A 22,133-nucleotide genomic window follows, 5' to 3' on the forward strand; every position below is an offset into this window, starting at 1 on the left:
CAACACAATTGAGGATTTTATTACATAATAAAGGTAAGTGCACTTTAAGGGCAATTCCATTCACTAACCTTCAGGTTGTGGGAAAACATACTCATTACTGTATTGAACAGTTGTCTATAATCCATAGACCTGCTCAGAGCATGATTAAGTGTATGAGAAAGCTGTAGTCCCTGCACTATAAATCTTCTTTCATCTGATTCACTGATCTTTCATCCCATTGCCTTTAAAACAAACACACCTTCCCCGTCATTCTTGCACATGGAGACTCCTCCCCAAACTTCTATACCGATATATGTTGTTATGGCAACAAAATACTAGGGATTAAGTATTGTGTATGTAGCAGTGACTGTCGCGTGGAAAAAAAGATGAAAATATGATCCCTGGTCCCAAGCTATCAATCATGAGAAAAACGATCCCTGAGTAAAGCTGTAAGTCTTTGGATATACAATGCATTATTTTGTAAAGAGATGACTAAAAAGTGATGCATGCTTGTCATAAGAAGATGGAAGAATACATTTTAAGTGTGATGCAGTTTGTATATTAGTTTTTTCTTGAAAATTATTGATTTGAAATGTAATTCTGCATACAAATATCATTCAGAGACATTTTTCAGGTTGGTTCACCTGTTAAAATCACAGGTACTGTAAGTTGGAATACCAGCAGGTGAAGTATGATGCAAATTATAGGGGGCTGATAAAGTTGGAAAATGACAACGGACTATGTTGCCATGCAAGTCAATGAACCACCACTCAGAAATCAAACTTAACTGAGTAGCATCAGCCTAAAAACAAAGTTAGCGCTACGATCAATAGAAAACCAATGTACTCTGAGAATTGCAACACTAGAAAAAAAAAAAGAATTGAATGTCTCTGAGACTGCAAAGACTGAGACAAGTGGAAATCAAATTACCAGTTTGTCTGATTTCCACAAATGACAGAAAAAAAAAACCCCTCAATACTTGGCTTTTTTAAAGAGGAGGAGGGTCTAGTCTCACTTCAAGCTAGACCTTTTATCAAGGATGAATGTGAACTATCATTTAGCCTAATCTTACTCCAATCAAACAGACACTGGAGATGTGCAATTTAAAGGTGAAACATAGAATTTAGTCTCTGGTCTACATATTAGAAGATGTACTATTTTAAAATTAGATCTACCAACACAAATCAGGGATGCTGCTTCAGAAAGGCATTCTTAAAACAGGTAAGGTTTTTGGTTAAATGGTCTCTTGGTTTAAACCAGTTAAAATCTAATAATGATGATTATGGGATTAGGCTTCAGTGTAATGCTTTCATTACTCTGAAACATCTATACGACTCCCCAGTGATCCTGTCTGGCCTCCAGGAGAAATTTACCAATCAATGGAAGCAATAACCATCACTTCCTATGCACAGGAGGTTGAGGAGAGATGTTAGGTGAAACATAAAGACAGGCAAGGTGATACAGAGAAACAGCAGGGAAGTCAGAAGGGACAGCAGCACCACAGAGTTGAAGGACTTTTCTTTTATTTTTGAGAGGGCCTAAAAAGAGCAGACCGCCATCTCAATTCTGACAGAAGGCGGAAATTAAATAAATGAACATAAATACACAAAAATTTTGCAAAGATTGCTAGATACACACATACATGCAGGCAAAAAGTGACACAGAATGAGGGGGAGTACCCACATGGATTAATTATGCAGTGCAGCCCCAGGTTAAATGTGAGATATTTTTGGGTACAGCCCCATTGCCGCTTCCAGGCAATTTGCATAGTTGTGAGAGACTGCAGCTTCATTTCCCCCTGTGGCTCAGTGAGTGAGAGCCGAGTAGTCAAGGGGAAATAAAATAATTCCAGGACCATTGCTGTGTATGTCCAAATTGCCCTAACCTTAATACAAATGTTGCTTAGTTACTTTTCATTTTCCCTGTTTTTTCCGGGAGGGGGGGGGGGTTATTTCCCTCAAAGTCCTCGGTCTTAAACCTGAGAGCCAGATTTTCTTAAATTAGGCAATGGCCAGCCTTCTCCATGTTGAAATCCTCTTTTGGACTAAAGCTCATTATCATCCACACATATAATCTCTAAAATTGGTACGAAACGCCCCAACTTTTAAAGTGGGCTGTATAATTTGTCTAAGGGAGCCTGAAATGAACATTTTATCTTTCAGAGAGAAATATTAAAATGGAGATTATGCAATATATTGTATTTAATATTGAATGCCTGCAGACAGTTGAGGTTCCAAGACAATGAACAGAACGCACAACAAATATAGGTGATAGGAAACCTGAAGTATTTCATCACAGAATTTGCTTGTATTTAAAAATTCTAACCCTGTAGTTTTTTACAGCTAAAAAAATGAGCATACTTTAACTCATTTTATGTTGTTATAGTATTATCTACTACTACTACTACTACTACAACAACTAGTACTACAACTACAACAACAACAACAACAACAACGGGGAGTAGGTATTCCTGAATTCCTTAAAAAGGGGGCAGATAAATGATTTTTTGGAAGCTGTCAAAAAAATAAGATAAATTATGTAATCTAGTTCGCTTAGAGCTCAAAACTCCAGGCAATTTTGAGGGAGCAAAACTGTCAGCATGAATCCCTGTCTGAAGTTAAAACTTTTTAATGGGGACTTCTCAATAAACCATTTTAAATAAGTCATGCAAAAGGAACTGGAATAACATACGGGACAGCTAAACTCAGGCTCTACCTAATTGTTCCATGTTTTATGATATTACAAAATCTCACTCCGCTCACCTTTAACTGGGGTAGATCACCATGGTAACCTACGCTGGCTGGCCGACCTGTTACGGAGCAGGTTAACTTCAGAGGATCAGATCGAAACCTGTCATCAGCCTGACTACTGACCAATCGGATGACTGGAAAAACTGAGTCATCATTCCAACTTGATCCCGACAGGGACAAAAGGGTTTATAATAAAGTGACAGAGCAATACAGAGCAATAGATATTTTTATAAATCAGCAGAGTACATGTTAACCAGGAGTCACTTTCAAGCCATTTCCAAGCTGCTGCTTCTGCACTGCTTAAATCCTGATCTTATAACCACAACGTCATCTGACAAAATCATCATACACATAAGTTAAAGACATGGCTGTGCTGGGATTAGCATTTGTGGGGAGATGGGTAAACCCAGAGCTGACAAAGCCAGGTGATAACTGGATAACCATACCGGTTATCCAGGAGGCCAATGTTAAAATCAGTGAGGCCAGATAACCCCAAGAGAGCCCAAGACAGCCAGACTAAACTGAACTTTCTTCATGGTACAGACCCTTGTTTTTAAGTTTCTTATGATGCAGTTCCACTAATGGCCTCTAGATACAGGTATCAATTTCTTTCCCCTGTCTATTGTGACTTAAAAGATTACAGTTTCAGTATGAACATAGTAAGGCTAATTGACAAGTGTGTTTGCGGGTATATCTGCTTGATTGAAAGGTGTCTGACCCTATTAGCTCTACCCACACTTCCACCCCTTTTCTAAATCCGGATTTCAGTAAACCCAAATCCAAACATCCCAGGGGCTTCATACGCCTATGGGTTACCTTTTTTTCTACAGTCAATGCCTTAAATTCAAATGCATCAAATAAATGGTAAATGGACTGCACTTATATAGTGGTTTTCTAGTCCTAATTGACACTCAGAGCGCTTTACAATACTGCCACAATCACCCATTCACACACACACACACACACACACACACACACACACACACACACACACACACACACACACACACACCCCCACACACACACACACAGCTTTTTTCTATACAAACATTAATTTCCACACACACACACATCGATGATACTTCAGAGGCAATTAGGGGTTCAGTATCATGCCCAAGGACACTTCGACATGTGGACGGGAGGAGCCAGGGATTGAACCACTGACCAGTTAGTGAATAACCTGCTCTACCTCCTGAGCCACAGCCGCCCCATTAATAAATAAAATAAATAAATAAATAAATAAAATAAAAATAGCTTAATTGGATACATCTTTGATCCACACACAAAAGCACTGACAGTGCACTTGAGTTTTACATGCCTCAACCTACAGCTTCACACCACATCTTCACAGAGCTGTAGCCCTCTACACCCTTCCCTGGCATTTGTCTCAACTGGTGTGGTGGTGTAACATTATTACACGTCAGGAAACAGGCCACAGAGAGACCATTCCTCTCATAAATCAGGTGATTGATTGTCATCCATCTAACCTGGAAGGCTGTGCCATGGGTCTCCAACCCGGAACACATATCCATAGTAACCCTACTTGTCAAGAGGCCTATATCTGGCACACTTGTTGAGTGGCTTCTCTCTCTCTCCCTCTGAGCAGCAGGAGGGAAAACAACTTCATGTGGCAAGCCATTTCATTTCTAATATCATGTGTGTGATCAATCTCCCCTGCTATGAACGGGCGGTGCAGTTGAGGCAATCATTCAACATTTGTGGCAGGTATGCGGTATTGACTGAGGGAAGATGAACCGCGGGTATGCACAGATGTGTGCCTCTGTGTGCCTGTGTTTGTGTGCCTGTGTGTGTGTTTGAGAGAGAGAGAGAGAGAGACCTAGATAGGGGGACAGTGAGAGACCTTGAATTTTAGCTTTCAGCTTTCAATCTCAGCTGAAGTTTCCAGGATTTGTTTTAGGAAGGTTTTTTTTTTTTTAATTTCGAGCCTTTACATCCCAAACTTATCACTGAAAACAGTGTGTATAAATTGTGTATAACCGATGTGATGGCACTTCGATATTAATAGTAATGCAATTTTTATTACCTTTGCAAGATTTATCTGATACTCAATAGTTTTCTTGTGTAAAAAACTAACACAGCCGAAAGAATCACTACTGCTGTACCCCTACTCTCCCTACATGTTCTTGCTGACAGATTTCTGCCATATTTAACGTCCTTTAATATCAATTAAAAAGCCAAGTGGCTTGCCATAATTGAATTTGTGCTGTGCACTGATGTCCCCTGTTAGGAATCACTGTCTTGTGCTATTAAGAGGGGCCTCATCATTGGCCAAACTGCAAGTAGCCATATTAATGTGGGGGGAATATTCTGTCCTTTAACTGATTTATTAATGTTGACATCCTCCCAGAGTTGTGCATTGAGATGGGTGTAAAGACTCTAAATTGACTGTCAGGATGTCCTCGATTCTTCCTCCTGTCGGCAAAGAGAGGGAAAAATATATGTTGTGGACCCACTGTAGTGGCAGTAGATAAATACATGGGGAGAAACGGGTGATGAGCAGGTGCTCTCTAATGGGAACCAAGGTCTTGTTGTGGTGGCGTGTTTTATTTACAGCTTACTTATCAGAGTGACAAGCCGGGCCCTCGGACCATCCTTAATAGAAACTACAAGCAGAGAGGGGATTCACTATTCCATTTCCAAATGGGAACACATGTCGGAGACCTGCTTTTTACATATGCATGAGTAACAGAATGATGCATTCACAGCGAGTGAGTGTTATGGGTAATATATCGCTGGAATTACTGGGAGACTGTGGAAAGGTAAGCATCATTTGTCTGGGGACTCATCAATGTCTGGCGAAGAAATGGGGACTAATGACTGTACAGCAGAGGGGAGGAGAGAGGCTAAATTCGTCTCAATCAGTGTCACGGAATATGATCATGAATCTACAACTGTCATCAGTATTCTCTGGGGGGACATGTGTTAACAGTTTTGTTAAGGGGTGACTTTTAGTGAATATAAAATAGAAATAAACTTTGAATGCTGAGGCAACCAGCTGGAGGACGGGAAAGCTGAAAAGCTTTGAAAATTACATGACTGTTCTGAATAGATTGAGCTATTGTCCCTGCAGTGTCTAATAGTCAGTGGCTGAGACCGACGCTGTCATTGGTTTGCCTCATTCGAAATCAACCATGAACTATAAAAACTCTTGACAGAACCTTTTTAGAATAGTTTCCTAACTGCCATGTTGATTTAGGACATAAAAAATCTTTGTTATCTTACAAATCAAATGAGTGTTAAAATTAATCAAACATGGACTAAGAGGAAATTCACTGAATATTGTTCAAGCTTCTGTCAAAGAAAGCCAGTTCATCCAAGAGCTCAAATGTTGGCATTGTGGTGATTGTGACAAAAAGACAGCAGGTCCAATCGTCAAGACAGTCTGTGCATCATCAATAGACATGCTGTAAAACTTCTCCTAAGCAATAATTGCACAGTAAATCCCTGTGTATAACAGGAACCCCTGATGCCTGGGAAGTAGAGGTAGCCTCATGGGGTACAATTGAATACCAAAGATTAGAAGACATACAGTTCAGGTGTAATGCAGATGAATGGTGATGCCCATGAAATATTTTAGAAAACTACTACAGCATTTATGTAATGCTCAGCTTGTTTAGTCATTTTTGCACCGCGAGTGCATTCCCCTTTTTATTTTATTCTGTATTCAGCCGTGTCAAAAGTCATTCTCAGTACCCTCCAAAGCTCCTTTTCACTCTGATTATAGTCCATGTTCAGAGGTGAAAAAAAGAATAAATGCATAGTGATTACTTCAGAGAATCTAAAGTGGGACCTTACGTGAACTCTCAAGTTTCTATTTCATATAAAATAAAATGCAGCTGTGAGGTGCACAGAAAGAGGATTCTGCTCCATTCATCTCATGCAAAGTAACCAAATGGTCACTTTTAGGGATTTCTTACATGGTTCCTCCAAGCATCTATTGTATGGAATGGCACAAGTGGCCAGCAAGGGAGCTGAAAGTGTTTTTAAGACAACAACAGCATCGTATCCCATTTTCAGAGAGCAGGTCTGATGTCTGATGACAGACTTCTGCCATCAGTCCATATCTGGTAACGTGATGTGCATTCTGACCACAAACAGATAACAACACTAATTACAAACAACTGGGATTTTTATATCCTACTGTAATCATTAAGATTAAAACGATGTACTCATGATCTCCTTTGCATTTCTAGGTCTATTTTTAAATGCATTTCTGAAATGCACATATACAACTATGACATGACACAGATACATAACAATGCCCCTACAATACTGTACAACATGAAAAAAAACTTAAAGCTACATCAAATCAAATTTTATTTATTACAAGTCTAAGCATAATCAAAGAGCAAGTAGATTATTTCTACACTCATCATTTTGCACTGAAAGGTGAGAAACTGATCATAAATGCCACTTTCTACACAGACAATAGCCTCCATAAACAAGAACGCAATGCAGCTAAGCTACAAGACGTTTCACGTCGAACAAATGGCATGGAGTTCAAACAGAAAATAACTCCTGGAATGAAGTGTAGCTACGTCATGGATTGACCATCACTGACTGATAATATACAAACAGTGTAAGAGTATCCAAGTATGGGGTTTTACATCTAAGCTTATGTGCTGCATTGAGCAGAAATATATGAAATTATTCTGTTCGCCCAACCATTCAGGCCATATCGGCATTCTAACAAAGAGGAACCACAGCAGAGGACAAATGGATATGTTCTCCTATGTATGCATGCTGTGAATTAGTATGGCAGATGTGCATTGTATTCTTTTGCATTGTTCCACCCCAAATACAAATGCAGACAAAGCATTACTCAAAGAGGGGTGTTTTGAATTTAATCATCTACAGACGATAGCGGGGTACATGCAGCACTGTGCAGGGTTTTCCAGAGTTTGAGTGTGTATATTTGTTTGTGTGTAAGTGTGAACCCAGTGAAAGGGAAAGCAAGTGAGATAGTGGACTCATTGTCCCTGAGGAAATCAATCAAGTAATTTAATTCCCTTAATGGGCTGACACTTACAGGTTTGATTGTCTACAGTGAATTTCTTTTAACAAAGGTACAAACAAAAAGCACTACATGCTTACCAAGTTTTGAGCAGCTCAGTTTGTCTTATCAGAGATTCAATCAGTAACTGAATCAATTTCAACTGGATCCCCATATTTTTCCTGACTAAACTGTAGATAACATGGTTGACATTGAATTAATTTTAAAGTATTTGGCTCTGGTATAGAAAATGCAAACATCACAAGTAAAATCTTAACAGCTGCATGACCCAACCAAAACTTTAATTGTCACATATTGTTAGATCTAGCATTAACAGGCCCTTCACCGTAGAGTATATCACATGTAAGCAGTGCCAGGTGACAAATTTTCATTAGAGAAAGCCATACTGCAATTGAGGATTAGGGTTTTAATTGAGACTATAAGTCTGATTTCACCCAACCTGCAATAAAAATATGACCAAACGAACTACAGGTTTGTCTCATAAACAAAGGAACCGTAACCCCAGAAAAACATTTCTTTGAAAAGATACCTGCTATCATACTCACCCTCCTACCCCTACTGCTTCTCTCTATTCCATAAAAATGAAAGCAATGCAATTTCAAAATGGCTTTCATTGCCCAGAATCCTTTTTTTTTTTTTTTTTAACAATGGTGCTCAAACTTGCAACCAGCATGGTTTCTAATAAAGCTGTACAATCTAAAAGAAAAGGAACAAAGGACAAGGGTCTGGCTCGAATGGGGTGTTCATTTATCAGTGGAAATGTTTCAAATCCTTGCCCCAGGCAATGGCTCATGAAGCATCCGAGGAGATAGCCCGTAGGGACTTCTGCTGGAAAAGCAGAAAAACCTTTGATGATCCTTGAGCCATTCCGGCACCTGTGTCTAATATGCATAGGTAGAAACCCAGATGCAAGCAGCTTCTGGATAGTGAAAAAAAAACAGACTAGCAAAGGACTTCCTTTATGTTCCATGTTAGCCAGTGTAGATGTTCCTCTAGCTTTACATCTATCCTCCTGTAGAAAGTAATTATTCTTCAGTCTGAGAAGGCATGCGGTTCTAGTGCAACAACTAAGTTTCATAATTGGAGCAACTTTACAAGCTAACAGATGATCCGAGTATGTGCATAATAACTAAAATGCACAAGTTTATAGGTTTTCTTGTGATGTGATTAAGCAGTATGTTGCAAACCCTTCAAGAATAAACAAGTCAGTTTTCATATAATCTTCTACAACGAATTAGACAAGATTATACCGTGTAATTGATCAGCAAAGATCAACAATGACATATTTCATCATCACTCACTGAACCTCAAATTGAAATTCTGAGTGTTTGTGGACTTATAAATCAAGCTGTTATAAGAAAGGATAGCTCTGTTTTTCATCGGAACTGGTTGGAATCTCTAAGTACAGCAGCACAAGGCCAAGTGATCCCTCTGCTGTTGACTTATAATGATTTGCGCTTTCAGGCCAGGGAATCAAATGTCTGTACCAATTAATGTAGCTGTTGTAAATATCTTAGATACCACGAGTACAATAGAAGCTTGATTACATTTTTCCTGTCTTCAGAAATGTCTTTCAATAGAATGGAAGGAAGATACAGTAATTGTGGTAACAAGACAAGACTTACCTGAGCCTCTCTTTGACACCACTTTCAGGCAATGGACCACAACGGCATGAAGCAGGATCAGAAGAGGAATGGGAGCTTTCATTTTTTACAAGTCCTACAAGGAAACAAAAGCTGGCATTATTATTCCGTACTGAGGCAAGTTGTGAATACACTGAAACCATTCAAAACATCAAAAAAGACGAGATAATGATTTTGGCAGGAGATGCTTGATCAAAGTTTGACAGTAAAAAAAAAAAAAAAAAAACAACCCTGCAAGTTCTGAGCCAGTAATAAGAACTTTTACAAGGCCTGAGATCAGCTGGAAAAAATTCTGCACATCTATGTGCAAGCTCCATTCTCCAAAGCATTTGTCTGCCTGCTTTATTTATACCAGTGTCTCTTCTGGGACTTACTGTATAATCAGGGCAAGGCTGTTGATGATACAAATGTCAAGACGCATCTCTATCGAGGCAAACCTGACTTTGCTACTTTGTCAACTACCTACAACACTAATCTAACTTCTCTCACAACCAACATGACATAATCAGGTGCCTGCTTGAATCAGAATCTCTCTCTATTAACAAAATTGCTCAAGATAGCTTCATGAAATGATGGATAAAGGGAACTACAAAAATTGCAGATAATAGTGACAGTAATGGATGTGACAATGAAGCAACATAACATTTCAGTTGATGGAGGTCAAACACATTGAGTTGAAAGCTGTAAAACTCAGCAAATGTCCCAGTCCCACAATGGATTCTTTGATATCACCTTACACGCTGGTCAATAAGTAACAAAAATTTGTAGTAGAGATATGCTAAAAAAAATGCTTGAGGTAATTTAGAACCATTATCTCCATATCATATTTTATACTCCAGAAAGAACCGAGAGTTTTATTTTGACTGGATTTTTAATGAAAATTATTAAAAATCAAAAATAAAATGTAATTGCAGATAGAGTTTTGATTTCTGATGAGCCACGCAGTTATTGAAAAATAATGTGTTGTAACATGTTATCTCAGCACAGGTTGGAGTTTACCTAGCTTACACCATAGCCACATGCCAGTGACTGAAATATACAGTTAAAACCAAGTCTTTGGACAGTTGCACATTTTCTGTTCTTCAAGCTCTGTGATTCAGCACATTTAATTTTCATTTCAGTTTTTATTCAGAATAAAATAATAGATACTACATTAAAATGCCAAGTCTCAGCTTTAATTTGAGTGGGTTTACATCAATGTAGAAACAACTGTGTGGGAGATACAGCCCTTTAGAAACATTGTGCCCAAAGTTTAGGGGTTCAAAAGTAATTGGACAGATACACATGACATCTAACGAAATCATTATATTTAATATTTTGTGGAAACTTCTTTGCCCTCAATAACTGCCTGAGGTGTGTGACCCACAGTCAGAAGGCACCACTTCCTGGTGATGCTCTCCCACAGTGTCACTGCAGCCACTTTCAGCTCTTGCTTGATGTGGGGTCTATCTGCCTTTAGTCTGGACTTCACCGAGTGGAACGCTGCACAGTCAGATTGAGATCAGGTGACTGACAAGGCCAGTCGAGGATATTCAACCTCTTCACCTCCCCAAGCTCTTTGGTTGCTTTGGTCGTATGTTTAGGGTCGATGAGCTGCTGAATGGTGAAATGTTGTGCAATGAGTTTTGATGCATTAGACTGAATCTGAGCACAAAGAATGCTCCTGTATACCTCTCTATTCATTCTATTGCCCCCATCAGTGGTGAAATCATCAATAAATGCCAGTGTGCCAGTTTCACTGGCAGCCATTCATACCCAAGCCATAAAGGAAGCACCACTCTGTTTCACAGATGACGTGATGGGTTCGGGTCATTAGATGTGTTTTTTCTCCGCACTTTGTTCCTTCCATAATGTTGATCATAATGTCATGCGTTTTTGTGAACTGCTGCCTGGCCTTTGTTTTTGAGGCTTACCAGGGGTTTGCGTCTTGTGGTGAATCTTCTGAGGTTATGGTCATGAAGTCGCAGACAAGGAAAAGTGTAACCCTACATCCTGGAGAGCATTTTTGACTTGTTGTATAAATATAATGGGGTTTTTCTTCACCGTACAAATAATTTTTCCCTCATCCACAAGACTTGTGCTCTTTGGTCTGCTAGGTGGTTTCCAATTTTCTAGTTTTCCTGTACACACCTGGGTTTTGTCAAACCAACTGCTTTTGATATCTCTGATAGATTTTTTTGAGCCATCTCTTTCCTCCGCATATTGAATGCACACTCCACCTCAATCTAAATGACAACTCACATTCAACTCTGAGCCATGTGTTGGCATGAACTAACACTGAGACGACACAGCTGCTCAAGAAACATTGAGTAGTCAAGTGTCCAATTGATTTTAATCCCTTGCAATTTGGGCACTATGTGTTAAAAGGGCTCTCTCTCCCACACAGTTCTTTCTATACTGATGTAAACCAAGTCAAATTAAATCTGAGACTTGGCACTCTAATTTAGTGTCCATTATTGTGTTTCAAATTGAATGTGCTGAAGTTCAGAGCATAAAAGACAACAAAATGTGTAACTCCCCAAGTACTTAAAGTCTGGACTGTACATATTGTTTATTTCTATTTTGGGGCAATACATGCTTTAAATTAAAATTTTGTCCGGACAATATCTTTAAAAGCCTTGTAAAACATATTGGTTGAATGTTTTACCAACATAGTGGCTTCAGCTTGTTGGTAAAACATTCAACCGATACAGTTGTTTCCTAGTAACTGGTGAAATTAGTTCTAGCTATTGCTACTCATTAAGAACAATAATAATGCTGTAACATGACAATCAGGTGCTTTATCTGATAGCAATGCTAACCTTCTCGCCAATCCAAAAAGGTCACTGCAGTCAAATTTGATCTAGTATAAGATTGGTCTAAAGTTCATATAAGTTAACGTTTATTCAGATCTTGCGAGCAGCTATCAATATTCATCACTGATACACTTGCTCATTGAAACCCTCCATGTAACTGTATAATTCTTCTTTTTGTTTAGCTACTAATTGATCTCATTGCTAGAGGCAAAAGTGCCATTTTTGCAATGGCTTGACATGATGCCAAAGTAGGCTATAAGGATGCTTCCACTGGCATTTCAGTAAAAACAAAGATGCTTCACATAGATTCCACAAAGCTGCATCAGAGAGGCTATGAAGGGGAAACCCTGAAAAAGCCACAAAAACCATTGAGAAACTGACAGAGGCATGCAAAACTGGCCAGCAGCCAATGATGGCGACATCGCCGTGTTCTCCTTGTCAAACAGTCTATTGTAGTCAGCCAATGCCTCCTGCAACCAATGCCATCTCAGAAAAGCTACACGCCACCACAGAAAAATCTTATCTTTTTAATTAGTTTTCCATGTTCGGCACAAGTTTGCAATATTAGCACAAAAGCTGTGGTCTCTTTCCTCTGTGTTCAAACTAAAGAAACAATTGAATCAATAGTTCTGCTCGGTATCCTTTCAGCTCACATTGATATCCTGGACTGCTAGACATCACAGCAAATTTTTTTATTGTTGATAGTGACTATACTGGTGAGCAAATACAGTAAGTCATCGTCCGTTGGGTAAACTGATCATTAACTATGCCTATGTGTGTGCACAGAACAAAAATTGTGGTTTATGGGATTAAATATATTAAACAATCACCCATGAAAACATGACATAGTGCTTTGGTATAATCTTGTGTGCAGCCATTGAGAAGAAAAAGAGTCCAGAGGTGAGGTTTCACCAAGCCATTTCCAAGGACACTGATGACACAGTTTTTTTGTTCTCTTCCCAAGGTTACTTATAAATATATTATTTGTGTCTTTTTCATGGGCATAGATTAGGGTAACGGCATATTTTTGAACTGTGACTATACAACCAAAATAGAAAATCATAAAAAGCCAAAAAAATAGAAAAAACTAATAAATTGTTGATATAGGTAAAAGGAAACACTATATACATATAATATGCCACACTGTAGCTGTCTAATGTCTGTCAATGTACAAAGCTAGTGCAAAGAAACAGATCCAGTGAATTATAATTGATTGCACAGAGTGCCATGTTGCTGTATCTGCACATTGTGGCATAATGCAGAAAGAGCAAGAAAATATTGAGGTTATTCAGAAGAAAAAGAGAAAAATTAGGCATCGTTAGCTATATACTTCAGCAAACAGGACAAAATATTGTCCTGGGCTCAGTGTCTAGACCTTCTACTTTATTATAGTTTAATCTGCCAAATATTTTGTTTATTAAAAAGGTGCTATATGTAAATCTTCTTTGCCGCAGCATGTGGTTTCTTGCTGTTAGCGGGGGGTGATAATGGCCGCTTGCCAAGAGCTTCAGCTATCGTTGCTTTAACAAGACAAGGGGTTAGAACACGCCATCTGAGCAGCGCTACTTATTCAGCCTCTCATGTTGGACTGAGGGCAGACTGGCTGCTACATTGACTCACAATAGCGAAAGTGATGAGACAGGCTGCCCGGGCTCGGCCGGGGCTAGCTGGTTAGCTGCTAACTTCATTAGAAGAAAAGAAGTGATAGAAGTAGAAGCAAAACAAGAGTTAACATTGACATTGCTTTCCACCACTGGAGAGCTCTTGGCGAGTAAAGAAATGAAGTTTGATACTGAACTTGCAACTTTATCGTGACTGGTAAGTAAACAGCTGTTAATGCTAATGTCGGCTATGTAGCAATAGCAAATCTTACATATTGACCCTTTAATCAATTTCTAATTTGTTCTGAAATGTTACAAAATAATGAAATATTCCCATCACAATTTCCCAAAGGATAAAGGGACTTCTTCTAATGTCTTGTTATGTCTGACCAACAGTTCAAAACCCAAAAGACTTTCAGCGTACTATCACAAAAGACAATGAAAAGCGAGAAATCCTCATTACTGTTATGCTGGAACTAGGGAATGTTTGTAATTTTTTTTGCGTGAAAATGACTTAACAAAATTGATCCTGATTAATTTTCTGTCCGTCAACTAACTGTCAGCAGAGCAGGGGTAGGTGAGATGAACAGCATTTGAGCATTCACTGGTGTTGATGTTGGGGAGTTTAAGTGGTGTTGAGGTGTCTTAGGTGCCTGAGGGGATGAACAGCGGGATGAATAGACTCAGGCTGAACTAGACTGTCCTTAACTGTTCTGCGGGCTCTGTGCATTCACCTCATTCTCACCAATGCTGGGTAGTGATACAATAATGTTGATATATTGATGGAGACTCTTTGACAAGCTAGTGGTCCAGCATGTCGAAGTGTTTCAGAGTGATGGGTCTGTGTGTCACAGGTTGGTAATCTCTGAGAGGGGATGCTGCAGAAGGACAATAGTCACTGTTTTGTGGCAGATGAGGAGCTTTCCTGTGAGAGCGATGTGTCGAATATGTTGGTTAAGACATCGGCTAAATGCTGGGCACATGTTTTTAGTACACAGCCAACTTCACATTCACCCTCACCAGGGTCTGTATACGCAAGTGCCAGGTTCTCTGTGGAGGAGATCAAAGTGAGCATAAAAGGTTTTGAGCTCATCTGGCAGGCAGGCCTCGCACACATTGATGTAGGCATTTTTGCTTTTGCAATCCATGATTGCCAGCCATGTGTGTATGCAGTTGTTTTTTACGTTGAGGTTCCTTTCAAGACTCTACTTGATGCTTTCACTGCTTTCATAGTGTCCAATATGGCTACTTTCCATCTCTCTCTGGTTGCGTAATGCACTTCCACCAACTTAACTGAAAGCCCCGTTTTTGGTTCTGGATAAGACCCTTATCTCAAAGAGTATATGATTACAGGATGATCGCTGATTTATGAAAAAAAAGTGTTTACATATACTGAACTTTGTTGATATGGTTCTCTTAGGTGCCATATGCAAGTCCCTGCACTCAAATCTGTGGATCTGCTACAGTGAGATCAGTCCATGAATTAACAGCTGATTTAAGTGATAATGTGAGCCTCTTAATCCGCTTGGATTAAGCTGGCAAGAAAAGAAAGGGAAATTGGTCTGATTGTTTAAGATGGAGGTGAAGAGGGGTTGTAACCACCAGACACATTTGAATAAATATTGTTATGATTTCATTATGCTCCTTTTCTGCTGCATTTCTGAAGTGTTTCCCCAAAACAGTGATAATGATTCATCTTTAATTTTCTGCTTCTGATGCTGATGGAGTCTATTTAAGAAGATGGCCACCTGTTTGAAAAAAATGAGCTACTCAAGGGCTTATCAAGGTCAAACACTCAATTTGTTATCAGTAATCATGAAAAGGGTGTCAGTGTGTTATTGTCACTATCGTCTTACTTCTTGGCACATGGTTATTAGCTAGTGATTCAGCGTAGCTGTCTAACTGTCAGAGATATGATCAGGAACACAATAGAGCATAAAAAAAGCAAGAAGAGTTATCCCCCTTCAACAAAGGAATGGATACTGGATGTCCAAAAAATATGAAATCTTAGAAAGAAAAAAAAAGTCCTCCCTTAAAATTCCCACAATGTAAGCTTATCCTGTCAAGCATCTCAGTGTGCCATTCTTTAAAAAGAAGCTCATCCAAAAAGGTGCTGTCACCTGCCTCTCATTCTATGATTGTTTTTTTCCTTAAGCATCCACTTTCTCCCCTCCCTGACAGTGTTTTCTTCCTCAGCGGATTCATCCAAAATTCAATTACTTTTGAGGAGGGTACCGCAAGAGAAATGGGCCACTCTCTCAACACTCTCGGGGCTCGGAGTTAGCCCTGAGGAATGCATCTCCCTCTCACACTCGCACACAAACAATTTCAGCAATCGACGACTGAGACTTTACTGCTTTACTACAGCTTATCCGATGGATACTGAGATTATGATTTATATGGATCTCTCATTTCAGGTCTCTCTCACTCTGTCACACATTTTCTCTGTTCACACTGAAGGCCCTCCCGCTCAATTCTGAACCACTGCTCATATCTGATGTTTCTAGATGACTGTTCATATCTTTGTAGGGTGTTATCCACGTCATATACCAATGGGTACTGACAGCAAGAAGCAATAGCAGACATCTGCTTTTGTACCAATAACTCTCTTGCTTGTAAGGAAAACATTTCAGTTCTGTGGCCAGAACTTTTGATGTAAAGGGTAATGTAAAACTTGGACATTTTGCATCTTTGTGTTCTTCCAGTGTTGAGTCTTTTTATCATGTTGTTAGTGGGTTGAAAGATGACAATATCTGAACATAATAAGACTATTTGTTTTATTTTTCTGAATGTATCTTATATATTCTAAGAGTTGGTTGGAGAGCAATTTTCTTTAAAGGCCTCAGATTTTCTAGCTGTAGCTCTGATTTTGAAAAAATCCGATTCAAGCCTGTACATATAAGTAGCATTATGAGTCACATGCCTTGAATCACATATCCAGATTGAAAATTAAAAAATTAATTAGAACTGGGACACTCTGCCGCCTCTCCCTCATGTAACCCCTCTACCCTCTTCTTCCTACCTTCGGTTGGAACATTGATATGTACTCTGCTTGGAGAGTTATTAACATTTCTATTTGTGAGGAATAACTTCAAGTCCTTACACCTTTGGCTGATGCACAGATTCACCCACACGAGCCTGTGCTCTCATCACTGAATTATTCAATTTCAGATTATCTAATAACCCTTTAACCACAAGCCTCCATGTTCTTGACATGCATGCAGGAATTGAGAGAGAGAGATAGAGAGAGGGGTCGCTTCTTAAATGTAATCAACATCACCATGTTAAACATAGCAGTTGTCTGCAAATAAATGTTTCTTCAGCGTTAGTGTAAAAAATGTGCACAGTCCATGTCCTCCCTTTCAAAAGTGAGGGAAAAAAAAAAACAGCGTATATCATCAAGAACACAATCAACGGATGAATAAGAAAATGAAATACACACACACCGTGTAGCTGCATTATGCAAAACTGTATTCTTGGTTGCTAATTTGTCTCTGTGTGGTGAGAATAGAGGACAAGACATGTTTGTGTCATTTCAGAAACTGTTTCAGAAACAGATGGCAATATTGCGGATTTCTCATTTGCTGCCTAGTGACACATTTTAAACCACTGATTATGACAGTGGTTTAAAATGTGATTTTCTACATAGTTAACCATTCAGTTATAATACGTTGAGCTCTATTGATTTTCATGGTGACGCAAAATTATTACTAATCAGCCATAGCCAGGATTTAAAAAGCAGTCTGTAAAATGTTTTCTTCACATATTCTATATTTGTTTAACTGTTAAAATATATTTCAGATTTTATTTACCCTACATCATGGTCTAAATGCTGTTTAAAAGCCTTATTCACAATTGTAGGAATATAATTCTGATGGAAAAATATTAATCGTTTTAGTTTAACTTATTTTTGGGGGCTGGAAAAGTCAAATCTGACTATGTCTCTGAATAATAATGTCAGAATAGGGCAAAAAACAACAACAACAACAAAAAAACAAACCCCACCACGTGTAATTTGTGACCTGTTCAGGTCAAACAGTAATTAAAATACACTGAAGTGTATTCCTCTTCCACTTAACACTGAAGCTTAAAAATTTCCCCCCAACACCATCAACAAAAGCACTGTTTCATTACAACTTGGGCGGGTTCAGCACAAGCTGCACGCTCAACACTAATACTTCTAAAGTTGTAAACGTGTTAACAAGGAACAACGCGATTATTACCAACTGCCAGTTTGAATTCACACTCACTGTCAGTCAGTTTGGCATACCTTTTATCTAATTTTCTTCTATTAAAAAATGACAGTTTTAGATATACAGCAACAAAAAACTGCCAAAAAATAATGTGAAAATAACCCGTCTGCCTCTGGGGTTAAAAAAATTATTTTTTGCTTTGATGCACTTACTGTGTAGAACTTCCTAACATTAAATTCATTCAATATCTCTACTATGGGAATGAGGGGTGTTGAACTCTACAAACGGCCAAATAAACAACTGGCCTTAAAAAATTTAACTGCGTTTTTAGCTCGCCATTTGACCTCAACAGTTAGACACCTACAAAATTGAAGTGACATATTTCTTTCAGTGAAATATGGCAGACACAGTATATAAAGTATAATTTATATATTTTATTTTTAGTGTTAAGAGCTGTTAGCCAACAGTCAGGTTGACAAAATACACTTTCAGTGAATTCTATGGACACACACAAATGTGCGCACACATACAAACTGTCTTTGCAGTCACGTCCAATTCTTAGTCCCATTCCCTGAGCTGCCTGCTAACTAGATTCTTTATCCTGCCTGGCTGTCAGGGAACTAAGGATGACATTAAATGAACGGAGCTCTCTCTTTGGATATTCCAGGCCAGTGGTAAGAGGACTGAGGGAGAGCCTGCTGGAATCACTGAGAGGAAGAGGGGGAAAGGGGGAAGCGAGGAATAAACGCATACACGCTAGAACTGGGAGAAGAAGAGAGGATGAGGAGAAGGCATGAGAGATCATGAGATGTTGCCCAGCAGCAGAGCACTGAAACACACACAAGCAAATAACTGGGATAATATCTGTGGATTCCTATGCAAACTATCCATGTTTTGACATGAAAGTGATTAACACCTGAGTTTTACTATGTTGACTGTCTCCATAACTATTTATAAAAGTGTATTTGTTTAATTTAAAGATTAAACCAATTTGTAGCATCTATGTTGCAAATGTTTCAGTATTAATAGATGCTGATTTTTCAAAACATGGACAATTATTAGGGGTGTCAAAGAGTAGTTTGTTCATTCACAGCTGCTATAGGCACCAAAGCTGCAATTCAAATGAGCCAAAAGTTTTAAATTCACTCTGATGGAGATGGATTTAAAGCAAAATAGCACACTGATGATTCACACACTGCTAAGTTAATACTGAGGATCCTGCTCTATTGACACATCACAGATCATTTAGTACTCTTTGAAATCAGCCTCAAAGCAGACCTTTCTCATAAACATGTTTATAGATAATCCATTTCCAAGATCATATAGTACATAGAGGACAGTACAGAGATTTTGACAGTCAAATTTTTTTAAGCTACCCTGGTCCCTTTATACTTTGAGAACAGCCACTGTACACTTTTGTTAAGGTAAGAAAAATCTGGCTCATCCAACAACTTGTACTTTATTGTTACAGCAGACTGTGTCAATTGCCTTGGATTAGCTCTTTCTCAAAGTCACTTTTGTAACAGAATCTGGGAAAGTCAGTGAAACTGATTTCCCAGATTTCCCCCCCGGCTTGATCTGTTACTGCTGATGTCAATCAAACTCTCAAACATGGTCAGAGTTCAAGGTATGACATAGGGTTCAGAGGAAGCTTGCAACAGTAGCTGTTGAATGACACTTATAAAACCTCATGCTGCAGGGTTATCTGAAGTCTAACATTAGCTGCATCTATCTATAGCGGCAATAGGTGTACTTCAGAGAAACATTCCCACTGCTAAATAAAATGAAAATTCATCAAGCCGAGTTTGAGACTTCCAGTGGCAACGATGAGATATTCATGGGATGAAGCATTCCTCTCTTTATCTCTCTCAAACACAACCTCTAACACACATTTTTACTCAACACCTAAATTTAAATCTGTGACACTGAGACTGATCCGATGCTGAACCGCCGAGTCTCTAGCTAACTCTACAGTATGCTAATGCTATTCAATGGAGAGCATCAAAGTCTGAGTTCTTCAAGGACCTCTGACTTTAAGAAAGTTAAAAAAAAAAAAAAAAAAAAAAAACACTGCATATTTTAATAGTATAACGAAACTAAAAGATTTAAATGGATCTTTTTTTCAGTTGATTTTTAAAAAAGGAAGTAGGATGGCAGTTTTTTTTTTACAGATTAAAGAGAAACGTGAGTAGCAACCAATAAAGTGTCTAACAAACGTTCTTAAACCATAAAAATGTAGAAAGTAAAGGCCTACAAAAATGAAAAGTAATACCCTGGTAGATTCTGTAGCTTGCCAAATCCTTTCAACTGAATATACTGTCTGTCTCAGCAGTTGAAATGTGGGCTGATTTAAGGGTGGTTGAAAGAAGATTGTCAGATTAATAACACAAGTTAATGAACGCCTACCCTATAGCAACTATAATCATTGAGGCTGCTAAACATTTATGTTGATTTTCTTTTTTTTTTTTTTTTTTTTTAAAATCAAATCAACCTCTAGAAAGAATCGACTTGAGCGAAAAGCAGAACAAAAGTACAATCCAGTCAATAGCAAAAAAAAAAAAAAAAAAGCAAGCCTTCAAACGAATAATCAAAGTCTATCTTCTAACAGACAATGTGCTTGAAATTGTAGACTCAATTATCTGACTTTGTATGTTGAGGTTGTACACTGCTTAAAAGTACAATGGCATGCAAATTCACCCCTGGTCAAAATTTCTGTTACTGTGAATAGTTAAGTGAGTGGAAGATGAACTGATCTTCAAAAGGCATAAAGTTAAAGATGAAACGTTCTTTTCAACATTTTAAGCAAGATCAGTGTATTATTTTGTTTTGTACAGTTTTAGAGTGAAAAAAGAGAAAGGAAAACTATGCGAAAGTTTGGTTACCTCAAGACATATGAGCTCTCAGATAACTTTTACCAAGGTCTCAGACCTTAATTAGCTTGTTAGGGCTACGGCTTGTTCACAGTCATCGTTAAGAAAGGCCAACTGATGCAAATTTCAAAGCTTTAAAAAGACTCTGACTCCTCAAACCTTGTCCCAACAATGAGCAGCCATGGGCTCCTCTAAGCAGCTGCATAGCACTCTGAACATTAAAATAATGCCCACAAAGCAAGAGAAGGCTATAAGAAGATAGCAAAGCATTTTCAGGTAGCCGTTTCCGCAATTCTTAATGTCATTAAGAAATAGCAGTTAACAAGAACGGTCGAGGTCAAGTTGAGGTCTGGAGGGCCGAGAAAACTCAGAGAACTGCTTGTAGCATTGCTAGAAAGACAAATCAAAACCGCCGTTTGACTGCAAATACCTTCATGAAGTTTTAGCAGACTCTGGAGTGGTTGTGCATTGACACCTGCACAAATATGACCTTCCTGGAAGAGTCATCAGAAGAAAACCTTTGCTGCATCCTCACCACAAAATTCAGTGTCAGATGTCTGCAAAGGAACATCTAAACAAGCCTGATGCATTTTGGAACAAAGTCCTGTGGACTGCTGAAGTTAAATAGAACTTTTTAGACCCAGCGAGCAAAGGTATGTTCACCTCTCCAACTGTTAGCACCTCTCCAAGCATAGGGGTGGATCAATCATACTTTGAGCTTGTGCTACAACTAGTAGCACGGGGAATACTTCACTGGTAGAGGGAAGAATGGATTGAATTAAATACCAGCAAATTCTGGAAGCAAACATCAGACCGTCTGCAAACAGCTGGGATAATGGTGGATGTGCAGCAAGTGTCCATTGCATTATTTGTAATATACAATATACTGTATTATGAGAGGCGAGCTGTTTTATGTTGAAATTTAAACCAAGCAAAGAATAGTTCCCATAGGGACAGGTGGACAAACTTTACTTGGAAAACAACTGTTTATATGTTATATGCTTTTATTTTACACACACACACACACACACACACACACGCTCAAGGCTTCATAATCACACTAACCGAAAATGTCCCTTACATGCCTCAACCAAACAGCCATGCGAGCAAAAATAAACTTAAGTGCAAAGGTGAGCAGACATGTTGTAGTTACCACTGAGAGCTTAACGGCACAATGCAAATAAGCTTTCGCACCATAACAGACGACCCACATCTCCATCCTAGGAAGCCGAGATTCAATATCGGAGGACAAGGAGTGCTGCGTCCC

At 38.7% G+C, this 22,133-nt stretch overlaps 1 protein-coding gene across 8 annotated transcripts in view; it reads right to left on the reverse strand.

The window, feature by feature from the left end:
* The window catches only part of LOC120797900 (interleukin-1 receptor accessory protein-like 1), a 288,213-nt gene that overhangs the window by 208,590 nt on the left and 57,490 nt on the right, over positions 1-22,133 (reverse strand). For 7 of the 8 annotated variants that reach the window (XM_040141657.1, XM_040141658.1, XM_040141659.1 and 4 more), the window contains one exon: positions 9,390-9,483. In XM_040141657.1, the coding sequence (XP_039997591.1) occupies positions 9,390-9,471 (82 nt within the window). In that variant the 5' untranslated portion in view covers positions 9,472-9,483. Of the gene's footprint in view, positions 1-9,389; positions 9,484-22,060; positions 22,117-22,133 lie in introns of those variants that run through there. The other variant, XM_040141664.1, reaches the window with a different exon arrangement.

The sequence above is a fragment of the Xiphias gladius genome, chromosome 13 (genome assembly GCF_016859285.1).
Source record: "Xiphias gladius isolate SHS-SW01 ecotype Sanya breed wild chromosome 13, ASM1685928v1, whole genome shotgun sequence".
Lineage (NCBI taxonomy): Eukaryota > Metazoa > Chordata > Actinopteri > Istiophoriformes > Xiphiidae > Xiphias > Xiphias gladius.